Here is a 24589-nt window from a genome sequence, read left to right on the forward strand (position 1 = left end):
AGTTTAAATACTTCTTTCATGTTCCAATTCTAAGTAGTCAAGAGACATCATTAAGTCAATCATCATATATCCAAGGTATTTTTCACTTTGGAGTATTGTATGTCATGGATTTGTCCTTAAAAGGCACCTTAGAGGGTGGAAGGAGAAGTCGTATTTAAACTACACTTGACTTCGATTTCTAAGTGATGTTGAACTATTGGATGTGATAGGAACATAAGCCCTCAATTGAGGTCTAAGGAAAATAAGGGTTCATTTCCAATGAAGTGCTTAAGGGAACCGATGATTCGTCTTGCATCCGAGACATTTCCCATTTTGGAGCGTAGAACTCTATCACCACTTGTACTTAAAAGGCGTATTAGAGGCTGAAAGGAGAAAAAATATTTAAATTGTGTTTGACGTCGACTTTTTATATCATATTAATTATTTTTGTACAAATTTTTCATTTAAATCTATTGACTTTCTTTTAATTCAAAAAATTTAAGATTTTATATTCCTTTTTCGCTGTTTTATTTCTCTTTCGACTCGGTAGTCTTATTAAATTTATTCAACATTAGAGAATTTAATAACCCCAATCTTACAATGATTTTCGCTCTTAATTTAATCATACTTTGTCAGCAATCCTCTTCGTTAACAATATTAAATCCTAAAATTTTAATTAATGTTCTCAGTAAAATATATTTCTACAAATAAACTGAGATTTATTAGAAGAAACAATGATATTTCAGCACATGGCCATATCATTTTCTATCACATGATATTGTTAATGAACAATTATTTGTTGATATAGATTTTTTATAACAAACACAATATACGTATCATTTTTTGTATTGTATTTAGAATATGTCAAATCAGTAAAAAATAAATAATGAATCAATGAAAACATAACATATGTATTATATTAAAATGTTGTAAAAAAATCTATATCAAAATATTCTTTTCATTATTCATTAGAGAAGAATGCTTTTAATGTTATTCTTGACTTTAGATTAGTTCGTTAATAGTTTAGATAGTTATTTTAGTCTTTTTAAAGTGAGTTCGTCAATTTATAGACTCAGTTTAGGAGTGGGATCCATAAATTTTATGTTTGTAAATTTAGATTTTGACACGATAAATTAAATTAATAGTTTATAAACATATTTTTCAATATCAAAATTTGTATTTCTTTAGCCTCTTTTATTTATATAATAAAATCAACTTCTTATTCACCGTTATTACGACATTTTCATTCTACTTTATTTTTCTTTAAAATCTATGCTTTTTCATTATTTAACAATAGTAATAATATATTTCATTATATTCTTTTTCTTAATTTTTAATTATTTTCTTTTGCAAAATTCTTAAATAAATTTAAAATTACGAACATGAAAAGCATATATACTAATCATTAGCTGTAATAAAGCTTAATAAATACAATGATGTAAAGCAAATGTTAAAGAATATATTATGCGGATTAAATGGCAGGGGAATGGTATTTTTTTTTTCTTACATTAACATACTTAATGGAAACATTTGGAATATTATATTTAGGGTAAAAACAATTAGGCAATTATTTTTTCCATGTGGTAATGTCTTGTTTTGAATGACATATTCCAATACCATTAGTTTCCTCCCAAAGGAATCTCAAGCTCTAATATTTTTCTTTCGAATATTTCATTTTCTTTAATATTGTTACTCAAATCTAGCTATTAATAATAAACATAATTTTCAGAATGAACAGATGATCCTAAGTTTATGCTTCAAAACTTTTCAAAAATTACAAAAATATCTTACGAAATTAAAAATCTGATTTTAAACATAATCTTTTCTCTTACATTTTTTTAATCTTCATAACATGAAATAATAAGAAAACTAGAATCAAATAGTGGAACATATTCTCAACAAAGTTATCAAGCATTTTTATCTTTTATTTTCTCATCTCGGGAATTGTTTTCGAAAAGGGGTATTCTGTATTTCAAAGATTGGATTTTTATTTTGAATGAATATCCTAATCGTAAAAGAGTGGCTTTTTTAACTACGGATCTACCAAACTAAAAATTTATATAGGATCCAATTCCATAAGATATACCTTTCAAAAATTAACACTAATAAGATCATTTTTCTTGTTTCAAAAAAATCTTCAAAAAAATTGTAGAATAATTTTACAAATATAAAACCAAAACACAATACAAAATATATCATGCTGCATCTCAATAATCTAATATTAAAAATGAAAGAAAGAATAAAATCCAATAATGGAGCTTTTAGGAAGACAATACTAAAGATTGATGGAGTTGAAACGATGAAGATTCATCCACAAACCGAAAAACAAAGATATTGAGAATAATATGTTTCAAAAGAACGATTCCATGCTCAAGCAATATACTTTGCTGTAGTGTTTGGGGATGGGAACATCTATTATATAAAAGAAAGTAACTTTATTCACAAGTGAATGATATTGACTTAATAGAATAGAACTGCTGGATGCAAAAAGTTTTAGATTCGATTCTTGCTCTTCCTTTTGCATCATGTCCTTAAAAACAGCATAACCCCACATTCTTTCAAACTTTATATTAATAACTCCTTTAATGCTAAGGGACACTGGTCACATACTATTCCCTTTATTTATGCACACACACACTAGCTATTTTAATAGTGACAATCCCAAATTACCATTATCTCAATATCTTTCGGCTCACATACTAGTATACCACCTTTTCCATCATGGTATATTTTTCAAAATATATATATATATATAAATGATGTTGATGTAAACTTAGTAATTTTGAGATTAATAAGTGGTTTGAGTTCAAGTTGTTTAGCTTCTTGCTATTAAGATCAATATATAGAATAATTATAACTTAAAGTCTATCTTAAATATAATCTAACTGATTTTATAACACTTTAGATCAACGTGCTCAAATTAGATGTGATATAGATCATTATTTTCTAAAAAAACTTTTATTAAATATGTTCTATTAGAAAACAATATTTGACCAGCACTTTTGATATATATTTTAAGAAAAAATCGTTTAGGAACTCTTTATTTTGAAATTTAACAAAAGCATTTGATGAAATAATGTTTATCAACATGACCATCTAGGATAATGCACTAAAAATATCTATGTCTAGATAATATCCTAAACGCAAACAATATAAACTACATCCTAAACGCAAACAATATAGACTACTCTTAACAATTTGATAAACATACTAGCATAAACGTTATGGTACAAGGACTACGCAAAATGCTATAATTAAAATTTAACGTCTTAAATCCAAATCTATGAATATTACTTTTGTCTATTGTATTGTTTCTCTTTATCTGTGCATATCCATAAAGGACAAATGTTTTATTCAAATATTTTGTGTTGATTCAAAAGAATGATAAAAGATTCGATGACATTTGGGGAATGCTTCTTCAGTACTTTATGTCTATCCATTCCATACAAATAGCACAAATATCTCTGCAAAAGTAACATAACATATAACCTCGTATAAAAGGCTACATTTCTACATCAAAGTCGATGCTTAAGAGTAACAAATCTTTCTTGAAGTTGTTTATGTAAAGAAGATTGCATGAAGAGAAGAAAACTAATGGAATAAGGTCGACTAAGGCACCTCTTACAAGAGGGATGATCAAGAGAATGTAAGAAAAGTTTGATGAGGAAGCACCAAAGGACATCAAAGCCTTGTATCTCCAGCTCAATTGGTAGTTATTGATCGCTCAGCGCAAGGAGAAGCTCGCTCAGTGCATGATACATGAAGACTTCTTTTTGGCTTGCGGATCAGCCAGCGCCCAATAAAGGAGGATTTGCGCCTAGTGGCCTACGAGGAGCTTCTAGCTTTGCACAATTATTTTGCTTCCTACATATGGCTAAGCCCATGAAAAACGTGATGGACACTTGACTCTTGATCCATTTGATTTGCCTGAGGATCAACGAATGCTTATATTGTGGAAGGGTGTTGAATCACCTATAAATTCAACACCTCCCCCTTTATAATTCTCACTTTTGAAACTAACAATGAAGAACAAAGAATCTGACCAACCTCGATTATAGAAGGGTTACAGGAGTTACTGCCTATACAATTATAATCCAACCTGCAAAGAAAAGAACAAGTTGTTTAGGCAATTTCCAACACCAAATAAGTCAAAATGTAGGTAAATCCTCATCAACTGGAAAAAAAATAATGCAAGGTAATAATATCATCAAACAAATTATACGTCCTTGGAGATGGTTAGTGCCAATAGGAAGTGCAAAAAATTTTTGCTTCTACAAAAGAGAGACAAATCATTCCCTTATGTGGTGTGATGATCAATTGACAATTGTTCAATTTGAAGGACATAAAATTTTCAACCGCAATGTTACCATTTTCAAGCCATAACCCCAAACTCTAAATGGAATAACCAACATGAAACTATTAGTGCCTATTCCCACAAACTACAGTAATAAAAAGGGTATCTACTGTTTCTTAAAACACTATCATGGACAAAATGAAAATTGCGTGCCTAATCAAACTGTTGTTGTGATTGAAAGGGAGAAATAGAAAATATTGTGGAGTTCAGTAAACGCTACCTTAAAGCAGCATGTTTCGTCCATGGCATGTGGGAGACGACAACGCAACGGTATTAAGGATGTGGAGAGGCGATGGCATCGACAGCATGGAAGCGATGGCATCAACGACATGGAGGTGTGGCATCAGTAGCGTGGAGACAATGGCTCCCAAGAGTGTGTGTGAAAACAAATAAGAGAGAGGTGCTTCGAAAATGAACTGAAAGTTTCAAATGAACTAAAGGAAGATTGTAATTAGGGATTTACACCTATTATGACAGGTAAGGAACCAACAATCATAGTAGAGTCTTACTATGATAGGTATTCTAAAACCTGTCACAATAGTTTTTTATCCTAATAACAATTTTGCCACTGTGCTCAATTTACTATGATAGGTGGCTTTTACCTGTCATAATACATGCTACTTTTATTACGAAAATTTCATCGATCAGTGTATTATGACAAGTGGATTTCACCTATCTTAATAAGTCATCATAGAAACTTTTTTTTTCCAACTAGTGAAAGAAAACTGGACGTAACTCAGGTTGAGTGAACCAATATAAAAACAAGCTTTCATCTTTTCTATCTTTTGTTGTGTTTTTAAACGCTTTCAGAAATCTTTAAGTTTTCAACATTATTTGTAAACTGTCTAACCCTGCAAAGAGCGTCTAGGACTAATTGCGAAAAGTTTTCAAACTCTATTCAAACCTCCCCAATTTTAGAGTTTGCATATCCTTTTAGTTAATTATTTTTACTTTTTTCTTATTGCTTGTTTGGCCTCATATATGAAATCATAATTTTATTTGTAGTTGAAAAACCCTTTTAATATTTAAAATCTAGATAAAAAATTATGCTATAACGTATAACTGAGAATGGGTTAAGACCTACCAAGTTAGTTTTAAGTCTTTACTTTAATGTTGGATGCTTGACAAACCTTACTAAAGAATCCAATTAATCTTCGTTACTTTATCATCGAGAAATCAAGTTAAAATCAATTTCACAAATCATTAATTAATTGAACAATTGAATTTGATTGAACTTGTTTACATTGATAAAAGAAAATTACATTTGAAAGGCAAGTGGGATCAATCTCCAATGTGTTATCATTCATACTTGGTTATCTTTATTCATATTTTAAATCTTACTTTGGTCAATCTTAACTCTTTTATTTAAAAAATTTAAAACTCTGATTTGACTGTTTTTTTCTTATTGAATTTTTAACTTTATATTTGCTCTCATATTCAAAATTGTCTGCTAATTAAACAATTATATAGCAACAAAATCTGTCATATAGTTATTTAATTGTTTATATTGTTCATATTTATAACAATTTTGTCCGTAGGGTTTGGTAGTTTTTTTAAAGTGTGCTACACATTTTTAAAATTATTTTATTATTTAATTAACTTTTTAATTTGAATAAAAAATAATGAATTAAGTAGAACTTATTTATTTATTGATTTATGTTGGATCTAGTTTTGTCTTTCATTTATAATTATAATTGTAATTGTTCCAAAATAGTTTTATCCATGAAAGAAATTTGAAATCTATATGAAAACATCATATGAACAATTTTGTCATATGATATTTATATTACTTCAATGGAGAATTTGGCGAAGCATTTATAACCAAATATACCATGTTAATGATCTTTAGTTGTAAGCTAATTATTTTTAGCTTCCACTAATTATTCAGTTATTTACAAACTCTTTAAGTACTCTTACCACACCTGACCTAACGCAAATTCGCTAATAAATATATTTTAAAGGTGGAATGCTGTTTTTCAGGAGTAATGGTGAAGAAAGTGGGACTATAGCTTAGTGTTGTTTTTCCATCTACTTTAAACCAATTATACTTTTAGGGCCTAAAATTCAGTCTGATCATTAAGAAAAATAGCCGTACAATTAATTAATCATTTGCGGCGTTAGCAAAATCTCAATCACATTAAAATATTTAAACAATGCTAAACAGAAAAAGATTGAGCATATAATTTATTTGTGTTTTGACCCTTACCTAACCTAACAATGATATTCATTACTTTATTCCGTAAAGCTAGAGAAGTTTTTACTTTAATTTGGGTAGGACCCAAAGAAGGACTTGATGAAAATCTTGATTTCTAAGACGCCTAAAAGGAAAGATATTAACTAATAGAATGTATAGTCATTACTCTAAAGTGGAAAATTTTGAACCTTTTCAAAGGATGCAGTGATAGATAGGTAGCTAGCTTACTCCATTTCTTCTGCAAAAGTTTGATCACTATGGAGCCTTACGGTTTCATTCCCTCAATAATCCTTGCATAACGCAACAGGTGTATGGTACTCACATCTTTCCCTGTCCTCTTTCGAACTTTAACAGATTTCGATGCAAAAATAAAGGAGACCTGTACGTAGTGAAATTATTTACTATACTCGTTCTCATTTATACAATCAGGTTAAGCACCAAGGCTTTACGTTCTGTGAACATTTTTTCAATTCTGATTCAGCTCTCCTTACATTTTCAACAACGAGTTGAACTTTTGTGGATAGTTCACGTGTCTCCTCCTCAACATTTTTTATGAAGCTGAGCAGTTTTTCTCGATATGCAAGACAAAGTTGATCTTGGTGTTCCACCTCCATTGTAAGTTCTGAAATTTTCTTATCTTTATCACCCTACAAGAAGAGAAAAAAATAAATAAATAAATATATATATATATATATAAATATATATATATATATATATATATATATATATATATATCTATAGATTGAAATGGTGTTGATCCAAACATCAAGGACCATTGGAATAGGACATTGAAGATAAAATAAAAAACAAACCCAACAAAACAAAACTAGGAAAGAAACAAAATGTTGTGTTCATATGTTTTGCACCAAAATACAGAAAAAAATTTTATAATTATATTTACTTAGCATCCATTGTATTGCAATAAAGCACCAAATGTTACCTTTAATTCCATAACTACATCCATTACTTTGCAAGAGAATTATTCAATCCTCGGCTTTTTAAATAATGAAATTTGGAGAGAGATGCAGTATAGCTTTGTTAACTTTCTTATTTGACAATTTACCTTCCTTTGTTACTGTGTTCACTAGATAGATGAGCAATCTCTGACTCCTTGCACATCTAACCCCAACAATAAATATGAACATTCACTACACATACAAAAACCACGATCTTTCAACACAATAAAACAACAGGAACAAGGCCTTTCTAAACTATCTTTTAGTTCACATGGTACTGGCAGCCTAGCTTTAACTGAGAACCGCTGGTTGTCCCTAGTCATTGGTAAGACCCAACACAGATTTGGGTAAGAACTCAAGAAAGGATTGAACACAAATCTTTTATAGCTAACCAGTAGCCAATAGGATGAAAAAATTACACTTTGGAGGTATATTCGGAGTACATGTCCAATATATCCCAACTCCCTCCTCATATTCTTGCTACTATTCTGTTAGGTAGCTGGCCACCCCTGTACAAACAGTTATTCAGTTATTAGTCACAACAGCATCATTTTCCCCTTTTACCCTTTTCTCATACAAAATAAAACCTTTTAGTAAGTGATCTGCAATTATCATCTCGCTCATGTCCAATACTATTGGCAATATTTCCATTATTGATCTTCGTGAAAAGTTGTCCTAGGTAATACATCACAGGACTTCAATTAGATCATTTTCCTTTGCTTAAAAATTTCTATCACCTTTGAAATCAGAAATTCCGGCTTGATCTAATGTCTAATTCTTTCACTGTCATCTCAAGGTTGAATTGAACAGAAAGCCTAGGAACTGAACATGACATCTTTGTTGAGTCTATCGAGGAGGAGGTTCCCTGTGGGTTACACAAACACCAATAACATCTAAGCCAACTATATAAGGGATCGACACCACTCTCTACCCAAAACATTAAGGCAATGGGTTAATGAGTCTTTCATCTCTACTTTCTTATTTCTATCTAATGTGTAACTTGGACTCACACTTGGATACCCAACAATCTCCCCCTCAAGGGTGAGTCCCTCCCACATAGGTACACTCCCTCCCTAGCGAAAGCATTCCCAACTAACCAATACCACGAGTAGCCCTTTCCAACCGTTGTATCTTAACGGAACTCGCTTACCTGAATACCCTTTTGCCAGGAAGACTTTCGGTATAGGGATCAATATACTCGTCTGAGCCGGTCACCAAGACAAACCATCGACTCTGATACCATTTGTAGGGAGGTTCAACACACACATAAGATCTCCACACTGGTAAGATATTGTCTGCCTCAGGTCAAGCCTTCATGAATTTGCTTTTGGTACCACTCCAAAAGGCCCCCTACCAATGGAGGTATCTTATGTGTATATAAATTCATGTCTATCTCTTATTTTACCCAATGTGGGACTTTGTTTGTACCCAACCATCTTAAGTAATTAATTAAAAACTTGGTATCAGACAACAATTGTTATTGAACATAACCTCCTTTTCAAGTGCATAAAGTACATTAGATTTTGGAAAAAAGGATACTGTCATGATTCAATTGTCTATATTTGATTACTGCTGATTACAACCAATAAGCTTTTTTCCCTTAGGTGGGGTCAGCCATATGATCATTGGATCAAATAATGCATAATGCTCTAGGAAATCATGTTTTTGTAGACAAGTCAGTACCCTCTATATCCTTTCTGATTTCACCTATAGTTTTTGACAGTCTCCCTTTACCTCTAGTGCTAAGACTACCCTCCCTATCTAGCATCTGCTCTACTCTCCTTATCAGTGCTTCTAGAAGTCTTCTTCACATACGATATTCCCTAAATCTGACTATTAATAAAAATTTCATATATATTCCCCACCTACATAATACAAAATCAGTGGTCGTTACAAATAAAAGACACCAGGAAAAGTACTCCTGATAAATTCATTATTTTCGTCTCATTTATAGAATTTAGCAATTCTGCAAAAACAGTTGTTGTGACTCCATTTATGCAAAAATCCAAATAAAAAGTCTTACAAACTAGTGAACACCAATGTCTCAAATTCTGACTGATATAAACAAAATATATTGAAATGACTATTAAGCAATTAATGTTATCAGCAGTTTCCAAAGGTCTTACATGCACAATTCACATACCATACCCCCAAAAGGTAAACTAAAAATAAAAGAATATTATCACTTGATAATCGTATGAAATAAGTTGTTACCTAATGCACAATGAATAAAACAGAATAATTTAAACAAGCAGAAAGCTCACCACTGTGCCGAATCCATTAGCAGTAGCAATTAGAGGATGGTTGTGGTCCTTTATAAATCTGGTGACAACCCATTTTCCAGATTTTTCTAACTTTACCAAGATAGTGGCCTTGCAACCTTCACGGGCACTAGGTCTTGGCTTTTTCTCTGGTCCGAATGCCCCCTTGGTATTTGGTGAGAATCCTTGTTTGTTACATCCAAGCCGGCGAGCAAGAGTCCTCCCATCAATTCCAGAACGTCGCCTTTGCATTATGCGTACAACAAATCCAACCCGTCTGGCATAATCAACATAAAATTTTCTAGCAGCTACTTCGGAATCAAATTCCATGCCCACATAAGGCTCTTGGATTTCAACTCCTTTAAATATACTTGTACTCTCTTCTAGACAGCAACGCTCAGTTTCATTTGCCTTGTCCGAATCCACCACCAGAAAATCCATAAAAGTCTGCCTATTGTGTCATTAAGAAAAGCAATTTCAAATATTCATAGTACAAAATATATAATATTCAGCGCTTATGAGTTAGCTGATGCATTACCAATTCCCCCCACAGTGTGTCCAACAAATTAAGAGAAAAAAATAGAGAATAAACCTCAGCATGGACATATTTCATATTTATTTAGATTACAAAAAGATATAACTGAATTATCTACAGGCTTTTCAGAAAACTACTTTAGGCTGAACCAGAGTGACAGTTTCTTTGAACGACCAAGGCAAAGGAGAAAGGGAAGGGAGAAAGTGAAGAACAGTAAAATGAGTTACAGTTTAAGGAAATTGAGTCGATCTCATATATAATGTGTCTAGAGTATGAGTATTATACAGACATGGGTTTGGCTGGGTATTGGTATTATTTAGAGAGAGAAAAAAAAGCACTTTATTTTTTAGAAAACTCTCAAGAAGATGGAAGAGAAAAATAAAAAATGATTTTTCCTTAAAATAAGTACAACCAAACAAACACTAGATAATAATTGTCCCAAAGCAAGATTAAATGGCTAAAACTATTGTATCATAATTTATCCAACCATAACTCTATCCCAGTTCATCCATCACTCCATTTCCTTTTGGGGATGCAAAAATGACATGGAACATATTACAAGCAACTAAAAGATTTACAAGAACTTCCAATGCATGGTTTTTGTGATATATTAAATGAAAGAAAGAATAAAAATTGAGCTTCTAAATCCTAGGAACAACACAATCAAAAGGACAGCAAAGGAAGTTGCTTATTTTAGGTTTGTTATCTGACCAGAAGTCTGACAAATTTAATTGAGCTTTTCATTTTCTTTCTCAGCTCTTCAAAAGTGTAGGGAATTTTTTTTGTATATTTCAGCTTAGAAGCCTTTTATTCAATTGATACTCCCGCCATAGGTTTGAAAAACCATGAATTAATAGTATATAATTAACCAGTCAGAGGACAAATTCCATCATAAATGCTGACATCTACGCTGTGACTTGACTACCCATTTTCCAAGTAGAAGAGTTACGAATGGATAGTCATGGCTCCCGTCAAGGTTAGACAAGATCACACACCTGATTATATTTCTTCTCTACCTAAAATTCTAAAGCCTGTATGTGCCAGCTCAGTCATGATTAAAAGCTACAAATTTGAAAAAAATGACACACCTGCAACCACCTTGATAGACTTCTTTGTACAAGAAGTATATCGACACTCTCCCCTCACTCAAACATACACAAAGACAGCAAAAGAATGAATATTATTGCTGTAAGAATGAATTAGTCAATCAAGAATTACACCAAAGGAAGCCTTCATCCCTCCCCTAGACAATGTTCCAGTCTAAAAATTCATAAATCAACACTGACCCCCTGTACAAGTATATTCCCTATTTATAGTATTCCCTCCCCTTCTATACAATACTATTCTAACTGCCAACAGCCCTTCCCGCTAATTTCTTTTTCTCCTTTCGTAAACCTTTAATGCTCTATCACACCTTAAGTTATGATTTTTTTTCTAGCCAATGGTTATCAAACTCTAGGGTCAACTCAAAATCATGAGTTTACTCATCTTATCCAAGTTGACTTGTGTGCAAACTCGTTTTTTGGTGGAATTGAATTAAACTTAGAGAAAAGTCAATTAATTCAAAGTAGACTTGTGGGACTATGTTCAAGTGAACAAGTCACCTCGTTTTTATCATTGGACATTCGACTCTCATGCTCGAGATCTCCTTCTCATGTTCATGATCTCTTGCTCTGCAACTCATATCTTCATCAACAATCGTATCACATCTTCTCATAAAACCACATCATATCTTCTAAGGCCATCATGTGTCTTTCTCCAAACACCACTATTTCACAATCTTCGGTCATTGTTTCGCAATCTTTGATCAACCATTGTGTCTTCTCCATTTGCATGCCATGTGTTTGTCATGGTAAGCTTCAGTTGCTTCAATTGACGGATTTAGATATAAAACCCACAATGGTCCATCAAATTACTATCAAGAAGAGGAGAAGGATCACCACTTGCATTTATGGTAGAATAGTGCAAATTAGCATGCTGAAATAGTTTATAAAAGGGAAGAAACTTCATAAGGTTTCGTATGACTAGATTTGCCATGACTTATTTTACTCTAGCTTGCTTTATGAATTGAAAGCATCATTGTGGGCTATTTTAGCTCCAGAGTGGGAAACAAGCAAGTTTGGAACTTCACAAAAGGGGAGTAAACTTGAGAATATTGTATCAGATAGCCAATTTTGGTAGAATGTAATCATGTCTGAAAGCTGCTAGAATTCTTACAGTGGTCCTTCAATTAGTATATTCAAATATAAAACCCACAAAGAGTTTCATATATAAGGAAATGGATTGCACTACAGAGAAGATCAAGAGCAACTTTAATAATATTAAGAAAACATTAAATTTAAACTATTTATTCACTAATTATAATTGGTGGTATTTTCATAACTATGAACATGTTTGGAAAATCATTGAGTAGAGGTGGAATAATCAGCTTCACAAGTCTTAGCATGCAGCTACCTATTACCTTAAACCCTACTAGCACTATGAACCTATTTTAGAAATAATGATCTTGCAATGAGGGATTGTATATATGCATGAGAAAATTGGTTAAAGATGTTACAAAAAGGAAAAGAATTAATTTGCAGCTTATTGACATGGGTTTGGTTAGCAAAGGAGAAAAAGTATCACAATATTCAAGGCCATAAACTTGAGTATACCCCTTAACTACTAGACGGACTTTGAGACGATCAATTTCACCAGTAGGACCAAGTTTAATAACATAGACCTATCTACAACTAACAGGCTTCTTAGCAAAAGGAAGAGGGACAAAGTGCCATTATGTTCAAGTTCCTGCATTTCATCAACCATGGCTTGTCGCCATCCAGGATGTCAAGTGCCTCATGAATATTATTAGGAACCTTAAGGGAGGATAAGGAGGAAACAAATGAGAAATAGGAAGGAGACAAACGATGATAACTCAAAATTATAAATAGTATATGGATTACAAGTAAAGCGAATACCTTTCCAAAGAGCAATGGGTAAATTATCATCTGAGTCAAGAGAAGGCGAGGAGGATGAATGATCCATGGTCTGGGGATCTAATGGAGGAGGATTTGAGTCTTAAGGATCTTTAGTGTTCTGAGTTTGAGATTGTCTCTAAGGCTGATAAGTGATAAGAGGTGGAGGAAAAATGTCATTCACATTTTGAGTTTGAGGTACAGAATACCTCTTTTCCTCCTTGCTTGAACCCCACTGTCAAAGTCCCCTAGTTAATCATGACTTCTCCTAGGGTAGGTAGCTAAGCAACACCCAAAATGAGATCAACTCCACCCAGTTGAAACAGATAAAACCTTTCCTTCACCTCTAGTTCATCCAGGCTCACCATCACTCCATTACAATAGCCCTGTGTCTTCTTCCTCTGTCCATCCCACAGACATACCCTATATGGTTGTGTCTCTTCCATTAGGCGCCACCATCTTCTAGACTATAAAGTTGTGGCTGGCTCCACTATCTACCAGCACTAACACCTTCCTTCCATTGACCCATCCTTGTAATTTCATTGTCTTAGGTTGTGTGAGACCCCCTGAGGAAAAAGATGATAGCTCCATGTGCTTTTGCTCTTTTTCCTCTTCTTTCTGCACTTCCTCCTCTTCCTTGTCTTCTAGTATAGTCACCCGCATACTCCTCTCAAGAAATTGATGTCTTGGACTATACAGCCCTCCACAGTGGAAGCATCTTCCGTCCTTCCTCCTTTTGATGTACTCTGGGTAAGGTAAGTTTCTTACCCCTTTGCCTCTCGTTTCACCAAAGGAGTTACTTCCTGTCTTGGACATTGCTGCTCCACCTTCCCCTCCTTCACTATACTTATACTCTCCGATGGGTTCTTATTGCAACTGTCCCTGTCCCCCCTTGATACCTTCCCCACAGTTGACTGTTTTTGTTAGTCGACCCATTCCTCGTTCTTAGGTTCTTGTTGACTTCTTCCACATCCCATGCCACTTCCATTGTTGTTAGTAACTCTTTGGGATTGTGTAGCCTGATCTGGCTACGAATGTCGTTCTGTAGCCCTGCGAAAATATATCTCATAAGTTGCTCCTCCGTCACCCCTTTCGTTTGGGCCACTAGCATTTCGAATTCTTGGACATAGTCCTCCACTGTGCCCTTTTGTTGCATGGCCGCTAGCTTCTCAAACACGATTCCTTGTCTCTTCCTCCAAACCTCCAAACTAATGCTTCTCATAGATCCTCCCAAGACGGATTTGTGACCTTAGTTTTCCAGAATCTAAAACAATAATTGACATTGCCTTCCATACAGATAAAGGCTAGTTGCAGTTTCTCCCTTTCCGCAACTCGCTGCATCTCAAAAAACTATTCCGCCTTCGCGACCCATCCCATTGGGTCCAAACCTTCGAAAGTGGGTTAATTCCCTTCGTTTCACCTAGCTCGATTCTGTCATCCTCCAATTCTTCTTCCAAGCTCTCCTTCCTCCCCCTCCGATTCTCGTTCACCGAAACTTGACTCCCTTTTTGAGTTTCGTTCAAGGTTTCGCACTAACCCTCCAACGACTCGCGTGAGTTCTTGCAAATTAATTTTTGTCCTTTCTGCAACATCTTTGACCAATCTTTTCATGCAAATATACAACCCTTCTTTTACCTCCACATCAACATTTCTAAAATTAGGTTTGTAGTGCAAGTAAGGGTTAAGGTAATATGTAGCCGCGTGCAAAAGGCCTATGAAGCTGATTATTCCACCTCTCATCAATTATTTTCCAAACTTGTTCATAACTACGAAATTTTCAATGATGTCATTTTAGAAATAATTACACAACAATAGATAATGAAATTTTCAAAATAAAGAAGGTTTACAAATTTTACCTATTCTTAAAAAGTCTACTATGAGTCAACCAAGTTTGAGCAAGTCTACTCCGAGTCTATTAGAAAACGAGTTTGCAAACTAGTGAACTCATGAATAGTGACCAAACTCCTAAACTCATGAGTTTGCGAGTCAACTCGTGGGTTTGATAACATTGCTTAAATCCATAATTGATTTTGGATCCACATGACCAAAAAATAGCAAAATATTCTCCAAGCCTTACAGTGATTTGCCAAAACATGTTACTAATTAGGAACAGTTTTATTACGTAATATGCATGATTCAGTTTCTCTTTCTTAAAAGTGAGTAAATGAAAAGGGAAGAGATTACTCTGTATTTGCAACTTCATGGCGTTGACATTGAAATGATATAAGTAGCGGTATGATGGATGAATTAGAAATGTTCAGAGTATATTTGTGTCAAATTTCCTTTGGAAAACATATGACATAGTTATCCCGGGAAAAATCATTTGCTCATCACTTAAATAAAGGAAGTTGAGAAAACAGTGTCCATATCTGCATTTGTGCAGATCAAGGCAGAAAGTTTGACCTGACCCAAATTTTAATGCATTTATGTATTCAAATCTATACTGCACAATTAAAAAATGCAGTTCGTTGTTGCAGTCATGTACTTAGTAATAAGCCCGAGACAAATAGAAATGGAATAAAAAATGTTGATGTTGAGGAGAGATTTTAATCTATAATTTTTAGCGAAGAATAATTTCGTTTAAACAAAGATAACACAAGGAAATTGAAGGATAAGGGATCTTTCAATCCCTCTCGATATCAATTGCGAAATTTAACTAGAAAAGGAAATTACCAAAACCCTAAACATCAACCTCATACAATAACGAAGCCCTGCTTAACCATTAAAAGGTCTAGCTGCTAAAAACTAAACTATTCAATTTTATTTCACTTTCTAGACTTGTATTATCACAAATTACCAAATCCACAAACTCCATAGTCATTTTGTTCAACAATGGACTTTAGCGTCTAAAGCCCGCTACACTCCACAATCTTCCAAGATACACTCACACTCTGCTTCTATTAGAAGACTACCACAATCTCATGTTCGTTAACCTAATCCTAAAATCTAAAGAGACCGTGACAAAAATCACTTTGACCAGAAAAACTTATAAAACTCTAGCTCACTCTCTCACACACACAACAATATAAATAAATAAATACAAATATATATAAAGGTTTCCCCACAGAGAGACCGTAGTTGCCAAAGAGTAGAAGATGAATCAAAAGATCTAAACAAGTACTTGTTTGCGTTCTCCAAAGAGAAAAACTTTTCTGGGAAGAAAAGAAAAACAAAAAAGCAAGCATGGCGTAACTTACTGTGAAACAGAAGAGGGTGCAAAACTAAGATCTTTTCACCGTGTCACGTTTTGTCGATTGTATACAGTTAAGTAAGAAATTGAAGAAATCAGAGTAATACGAGGATTTTGTGTGTTGTATTTTATGTGTAAGGTGGATGAATGAAAAGAGGCTTTGGGTACTCTCTTTTACTGTTTTCTCAAGTAACCCTCGTCATGCGGGGTTATCATAGCTGGTCGACTTTGAGTTTTGCACACCGTCTCCACCCAAAGTTGGATTTTACACTTAGATTATAATAAATAAAAACTTATTTATATTTAACCGTATTGAAAATTACTAAAATTAATTTTTTTAATTTTGAAAATTAGTTTAAATTTTATATTTGAAATTTGGTGTAATTTAATCATCAAATGTAAAAATAGAATTCGTCTTATCATTTTTTATTCATTATTTTCTTATAAAATATATAAGTATATTATGTTAGTACAATATTTTATTCTTATCAATAAGAACTAAATTAAGGAAATTTTTGCTATACAATATGTGTTGTTATATAAATTTATAATTTATTTAATCAAATTTCTTCTTTTAAATACTCTTCTTCAACTTCAAATTTTATATATTTTTAATTAATTTAATGATCTCCTTGCAAACCTAACTTGTCACAGTAATTTAGTCTTTTAATTGATTATTTATCAATTTCAAAATGTTATCAAATTTTTTTGTGAAAAATAAAAACTAACAAATTTTACATGTTTTGTATTGAACAAGTATGTGAGCAACGTCTTCGAAGTTTTATTATCATAATATAATTAAATTAAATAGGATGTAAATGTGTATAGCCTAATTCTTTCTAAGTCATAAATTTCACTTACATTGAGTCTAGTTACATCACCAAACCATAAACATCATAATGGAAAGAGTCAATCTTACTCTTGTACCCTAATTGTTGTTGCTCCTATAACCCAATCTATAGATTCTCCATACAAATACATTCGAGTAGTTCTGTAATTCAGTTAAGGAACATGTAATCATGTCATACAAGGACAAGAAGGACACCTTCAACCCTACATAAGGAGGGCTTCACACCCGAATAACTCTTCCGATGCATATAAGGCAAAAATGAAACACCTATCTGCAGATAGCATCAGGATTTATTAGGTACAACTAGTAAAACTTATCATCTACTCTCATGCTCATCAATCACCTACTGAGGTACCCCTTAATACTCACTTATTCTCCATTCTCAATCATAAATCAACCTGACACTAAACGCAACAACTATTCTCATTCTCTACCTAACTTTATTCATTTATCCCTATCAAATATCTTACTTAGTGGACCCATTATTGATTCCATTAAATTAATAGATTACAAAAACAAACAAATAATTATCATTCGATATCAAATCAAAAATAATAAAATATTGATTATTTTAATCAATCATTAAAACTTCATTATTTTCCTTTTTAAACCATTAGTCAATAAGACTTATGAATATGTTAGCTAATTGAATCGGCTAATTGGTTCTTCTGCTTGTTAGTTTTATAAATATGTTGTGTATCTTGTCTCTTACAGTTGTGTTCGAAAAAAAAAGATAAGACAAGAAAATATAGAAAAAAATCAAAAGAGAAAAATATATTTTTTTTAATAATGGAGTCAAGAAGATGATTGAATTAGAGGTTTTAGGTGTGATTTGATTGTACTTTCATTTGTTCTTCATTACTCTCTATTTCTTTTGGTTTGTAGCTTCTCATCTATATTTTATCCTCCCTTGTCCTTGGCCCCATTACAACCATGAAAATACCTTTTGATTGAACATGCATATGTTTTGAGTGTTGATATTAGAGGCTTGCCAAGTCTATTTGTTGCTTGCTTTCTTGAGTGCATTGAGTTGAAATTGTTTACCCTAGACACTTGAGAGATATAGCGATAGTGCATCTGTGAGGTTCTATAGCTTTTGATTCACCTTTTGAGCTAATTGATTATTTTGCCATGTTTGGAATTGCTTAGATGATTACCATGAGTATCTAGTTTCTCTTATTCTTTGTGTGTTGGATGTTGCCTACTCCTTTTCTTTTTCCAAATTCATTGAAGATTGTGTAAATCTGTTTATTTACTTGTGTGTCTTTTGTTTCTCTGTCCTGAGGTTGTGTCACTCTCTTGACGTTCTTTGATTTGTTCCTTGATTTACGTCTTGATTTTGTCTAAGAGTGCAAAAGACTAAGTGTGGTTTATTTTGATAAGTCAATATTTTCTTCTATTCACTTATATTCTTGTATTAGATTTAATTAAAGAATTGTGCTTAATTTGACCAATATTTCCTCAATTTTGATATTTAGGCTTAATTTGACAAGTAATTCATATTTTAATTAACTTGAATTATTTGAGCTTACTTATTTTCGTCATCATTTTCAGGGGAAACTTTGGAACCATACTTTGGTGGGACATTAAGAGAGTAGTCATGTCATTCTCCACTCTCCACATCAGCATTTTAGTTTAAATTAATTATAATTTCGCTTTTAGTGTATTTTTGGACCATATTTAGTTATTGGGCCATTTTTGGTCATTTTGGGTAGAAGCCCATTTTAGGGGTTGACCAAGTTTAGTGTGCCCAGGTAGCAGCCACCAAGGGACACATTCTCATTCTCTTATTTCGTTTTAGAAGCTTTGGACGTGAACAAGAAGTGCTCTTCAATTTAGGTTTTATTTTCATTTATGTTTATCCATATTATCCTTGTTCTGAACTCATTTGCAGTATTAATTACAGTTTGGTTTTGCATTTCAATATCGTTTTTAGCTTTTACATTTTGCACAACATCATTTACGTTTTGTGTTCTTGAGTTTGCAATTCATTTTAAATTTCATTTGTGTTTTCTAGGTTCCTTTTTCACCTCTTTACATCCATTTTCAATTTCATATTTGCAATCATTTTTGTTGTGCTGATTAGAATTCGCTTTTACAATGTTGAACTCATTTTAATGATAGCTTAAATTTGTTTAGGTTGGTGATTAGTGAGGTTGCAATGTTTCCATGAGGTTTATGAACTATTATTGTAATTGTGTTGCCTAGCCTTACATCATGTTTAAGTTGTTTATGCACTTGCAATTAGTAGACGCTTAGTGGACTAATTGGGGATTTAATTTTCGCTTAGTTGATTAACCTATGATGCAGAATCGATTAATCATGTGCAATTTGTTTGCTTAATTCATTTTTAGGAAAACTTAATTAATCTTCACTTAGTTGGTTGATTGGTGTTGGAATAGGGTGAGAGCAATGTTTAATTTATTGTTAATCAAGGATTGAAAGTATTGTAACTGGGCTAATGACCAAATCTGTCTTTAATTTGTGTTTTAGTTAGTGTATTAGTTGTTAATTATAATTAGTAAACTGCCCACAATCCCCCACTACATATTTAACCTATTGCCTAAACCACATTTGGTCCTTAAGAGACGACTTAATAGTCACTTCCTAGTATATACTACACTTTAAATTGCATATTAATTTGATTCGGGTATGACTTCAATCAAACACTTTCGAAATAGTTTCCTCATCTTCATACATTTTATCCTAGCCATCATAGTAACAGTTGTTTACTTTGGCTTAATTAATCGCATTCACAATAGTTGCAGTGTTAACCAAGACTTCTTGACCTAGTACCTTTGAGACAATCTCTTCTTCTCTAAGTTCCATGTTGGTAAAAAATTGAGGAATAAGTTCAAGAAGGATGAGAGAATCTCATTCAAAGAAGCGATGAATGTCGCAATGGTACGCATCTAGAAGAATGTCATATCCATGAACTCTTAGGTCTTTTAGATCTACCTAGTGTTCTAGGTATATTCTAATTGCTTTGTCTTTGGTGTGATTGATGAAGGATGCTCTTCTAACATTAATGAATACTTCATCAATGATAAGGATTTCCCAAGGATGAGCAACCATGATTGTAGACTGGTTTCTGGTGATTTTAGGTTTTAGGAGTCAAATGTCGGGAGAAGGGTTTGATAACTTAAGAAGCACGATGAGTGTTTGATTTGGCGGTTATAAGGTGAGGGATAAAGGTGGAATCTTGGAATTGTAGTTGTCAGGATTTTGAAATAACTAATCATTGCTCATTTAATGAACTCTGTATGATTGTGGATGATGTGGAAGGATGTATCCTATTTTTGTCTTAGATGACATGTCTATAGATGATGTCGTCATCATAGATGATGAGTCATAGAAGTTTTCTTCTAGACGTTGCTTAAACATGTATACAATTGTTTATAAACGGTCTCTCTTAGACGATGTGAAGTGTGACATTGTTTAGATGATGAGTATTCGACGTTTGTCTCTATATGCTATATGAATTCTGATTGATGCATTAAGTAAAGTCTACTCATTTATCATTTTCCATACTATAAAGGATGATTAGACACATTGTTTTGGATGACTATCCTTAGGCTTTTGCACGATGTGCTTAAGAGGTGTGTTTTATGTATTGAATGCAACTAAGAAAATGTATCTTCTAACACTTAATTGGCTTATGCTATACAGTTCATGTTATTCTTGATGACCCATCTTATTCCAATGACACTTTAATCAAATAAAGGCGATGCTAAAATCTAGATATCATTTATGGTAAATTGATTCAAGTCTTCTTCGATGGTTGTAATCCAATCTCCGTCTAACAATTTCTTTTCTATATTGTTCAATCCGAGATACCATAGTGATTACAACTTCTTTTTCGAAGGAAGATCTCGTTCTAACACCACCATTTATTTCTCCTAAAATTTGTTCTTGTGGGTGAGATGAAACATATTTTCACGCCTTCTAGATGGTCTGACTTGAGTGAGGTTGTTCAAATGGTCCTTCCTTTGTTATGACAATTTTGTCTAGTGCTTTGCTTTCATTTAATCCTTATTCTATATCAATATATGATACATGTATGCTTTATTCTTATTTAGCTTAACAATTTACTAATCGGTTATCTTGTAAGGATAATTGATTATGTGCTTCCATAATCGATTATCCAAGCCCATAATCAATTAAGCCTGCATTTCTAGGTCTACAATTGCACTATAAAAACCATGTATGACCTCGAATACCCTTATTCCATGGATGGATAATTGATTCTCACTAAAACTGAAGAAAAAAACCCTTAAAATTAAATAATTATTTTAAATCAGAAAGAAAGATCTCGAATTTTAGTAGAAACAAAATCAAATATTCATTTTTTTAAAAATTTTTTATTTTTGGTTTAATGATTCAATTTTTTTAACCAAACAAAATATTAACTTTTTTTTTCAATTCATAACCAATGTTAAAAACCCTACCTTTTGATTATAGAAACGATATCGATTATTGAAAACAACGGCTGAGTATCATTTTTTGCACTAGTGCACTACCTACCAACAACCTCAACTCTTCTTTACAATCCATACCAAGCACACAAACGCGAAGCAAGAAGGACGAACAAGTTAATTTAATGTGAAACCAAACGATGAACTCCCGTGTTTTTAACGCAATTATTTTTTGTTATTTTCTTAACTATAATTTTTTTGTATTTTAATAAATAAAATATTTTTTCTTTCTTATAAAACAACTATATAACTTTTTTCCTTAAATGTAATTTTTATATATTATTTTACTATTATTCTAAAAAATCATATATATTTCTTTAATGTTATTTTTCTAAGTATATATTTTAAATTCTATTATTTTATTTTTTTAGTATTATTTTTATAAAATTATACATTTTTAAGTAATAGAAACTGGGTACACATGCCTTCATCCCATGTCTTTTAGCTGCTTTTTGGTAAAGATTACAAATGAAGACTCGTTAATTTGACGTGTTTCTATTAAACACGCTCTCATTTCTTTTTCAAATTTCTTGCAAATACCTTTCGTTTTCAAAGCAGTCCAAAAGCAAAGCAAACAAAGCAAAGCTAAGAAGACAACCAGACACTGAAAACCAAAGCATCTCCCTCTCAGCTAAGCAAACAATTTCCGTTAACCCTAAAACCCAAGCCACCTCTTTCTCCACCGGCATTGATTCCCAATGGACGAGTATCTATCTGTTCTCTCTCTCCATACACATTTTACTCACCACCATATTATTCTCTTAATCGCTTCAATTTCTAATCCAAAAAATTAATGTTTTTTTAATTTTGTTTCCTTCGATTTGGTTGACGCAGATCGGAGCAGTACCCAAAGGAGTTTTACCCGAACGATGGAATGACCAGAAGGGTGTCTTCTTCTTCCTCCTCCTCCACCACGAGCGTCCATGTCACGGCCTTGGACGGCTTGGTCAACGTGAATTCCCTCTTCACCATCGCCGTGTTTGTCGGGCTCTCCCTCACCACGCCGGGGCAGCGCAGCCTGGAGAGCCGTTCGGCGTGCGACGCCGGCATCGACATGGCCAAGAAGCTCCTCGTCTTCGAAGTGGTGTCGTTTAGCTTCTTCCTGTGGTCCTCGCTGGTGGCGCAGGGGCTCAAGCTGGCGCTCAACTTGCTCAACAGCAAGGACACAGACGAGGCCTTCCGGGCCCACATCAATCTGAAGGCCCTGAGGCTGGGCATGCTGGGCTCCGCCATTGGGTCCGTCATGGGCTGCCTCTTCCTGGTGTTGTCCATGGTCAACGTCATCCAGATCCGCCTCGGTGTGCTCTCCTGCGGTAGCAAGGCCGCCGTGCACGCTGTCACCGCCATGGTCGTCTTGGTCTCTTCCGCTCTCGTGCTTTATATCTCCACTGCTATCTATGCCTTCACTCACTGAAATCATAATAATGTCAGTTGTTTTATATGAAAAATGGTTCCTTTTTAATATGTTGTTGCTTGAATCGGCGATGGGGTAAGCAAGTAGGGATTGGAGAGAAATATTTTAGTGTGTTTTCTCTCTTTATATGTTTTCAAAACGAAAGGAAGAAAGAAATATTTACTGACAGTTTATTTTGTCTGCCTTGTGTTTGGTTATTAGTGTTGTGAATAATTTATTTCATTGGGGACCCAAACGAGAAGTGTTTGGGTTATAGCTTGGATAATGTACGATCTGATTAGGCCGCATTTTATAGGTTTGGGATAAAGTTGGCAAACTTAATTTTGGAATGTTTTCATTTTGCAAACTGAGGATGTAGTAGGAACTTGGTTTTGCATTACTGGGAACTTGGTGTAATGTAAAATGTAAGTGTGTGTATGAGTTTTGAAAATAACTAAATAGGTTATGAAACTTAGGTTACTTTTCAAACTTGAGTTTGGAGCATTTCGAATTAAACATGTTTGAAATCTATTCTAACATGGCGTGGTTTGATTTAGATCACGGGTTTGTTCAAATTAGTGAATGTGTCAATGGTGAATTTGATGGGGTATGATTTTCTTGTGGAAGAAGATTCATGTTTACCGATGGAACTTATTTTCACTGGATTGAGCTTCCGGTGGAATCTGCGGTTGCAGGATTTTGTAAAAGTTTTGCACCGGTTAGAAGATTGCTTTGGTTGGTTAAGTTAGCAATTGACGGATGTTTCTTTGTGTGATTAGATATCTGGTTCTGGTTTTCTGTTAATTAACATGATAAATGGCTTATTAAGTTCTGGTTTTGTCTGAGTAGTGTTCTGCTTGCTTGCAGTCAACCTTAATGTTGTTGTATTATGATTGAAATGGAATAGATTAATGCTCAAATGCTTAGGTGATGACTTTTTTATTTGCCAAATTCTAGCCTATTGGCCTGGGGTTTGGTCAATTGATCTGTCTAAATTAAGATAATGCAGACATTCGTGTAAGAGCATTCAACTATGTCGTAATTTTTAAGTCTTGACGAAAGGGTTGAGGTTAGATTTTGTACTGTGGTTGGTGAAATATTTTTCTTGAGGAAGCCACAAAATGGAAAGTTGATAATTGTGGTGGATCCTAATGGGACTTTTACTGAATTAAGTATCTGCTACGAACTGCTGTAGTGGACTTATGTTTTTCAATCTACAGTTCAGAACATTGTTTTTCCTTGCGATCAAAGCTTTATTTCAGGTTTTCATTTCATATACTTTTGATTCTTCATTATCAGCGCACTTATCAGCAACTTTAACGGAAGAATGTGCTGAAAATAAGTTGGTTCTAATTTGCTTGTTGTTTGCCAAGGGATAATCTTATGGTCAACTAAGCTAGTTGCAATTGAAATTCAAATGGAAGTTATAACACGATGAATGATTTATC

The 24589-nt window shown here is 33.4% G+C and overlaps 2 protein-coding genes across 2 annotated transcripts; one reads left to right on the plus strand and one right to left on the minus strand.

Moving 5' to 3' along the window:
• Positions 1-6737: 6737 nt before the first annotated feature.
• On the minus strand, positions 6738-16666 carry LOC124820169 (uncharacterized). Its single transcript, XM_088094512.1, has 4 exons — positions 16431-16666; positions 11884-12194; positions 9748-10195; positions 6738-7174 (listed from the first exon to the last, which is right to left on the minus strand). Exons 2-4 carry the CDS (start codon positions 11994-11996, stop codon positions 6953-6955), a joined length of 783 nt encoding a protein of 260 aa, XP_087950638.1. The 5' UTR covers positions 11997-12194; positions 16431-16666; the 3' UTR covers positions 6738-6952.
• A 5584-nt stretch (positions 16667-22250) lies between these two features.
• LOC124820170 (uncharacterized) lies at positions 22251-23342 on the plus strand. Its single transcript, XM_047291819.2, has 2 exons — positions 22251-22454; positions 22583-23342. Exons 1-2 carry the CDS (start codon positions 22447-22449, stop codon positions 23160-23162), a joined length of 588 nt encoding a protein of 195 aa, XP_047147775.1. The 5' UTR covers positions 22251-22446; the 3' UTR covers positions 23163-23342.
• The last annotated feature ends 1247 nt before the right edge of the window (positions 23343-24589 follow it).

This window comes from Vigna umbellata, chromosome 7 (assembly GCF_029865625.1).
Source record: "Vigna umbellata cultivar VRB3 chromosome 7, Vumbellata_1.0, whole genome shotgun sequence".
Taxonomy (NCBI): Eukaryota; Viridiplantae; Streptophyta; class Magnoliopsida; order Fabales; family Fabaceae; genus Vigna; species Vigna umbellata.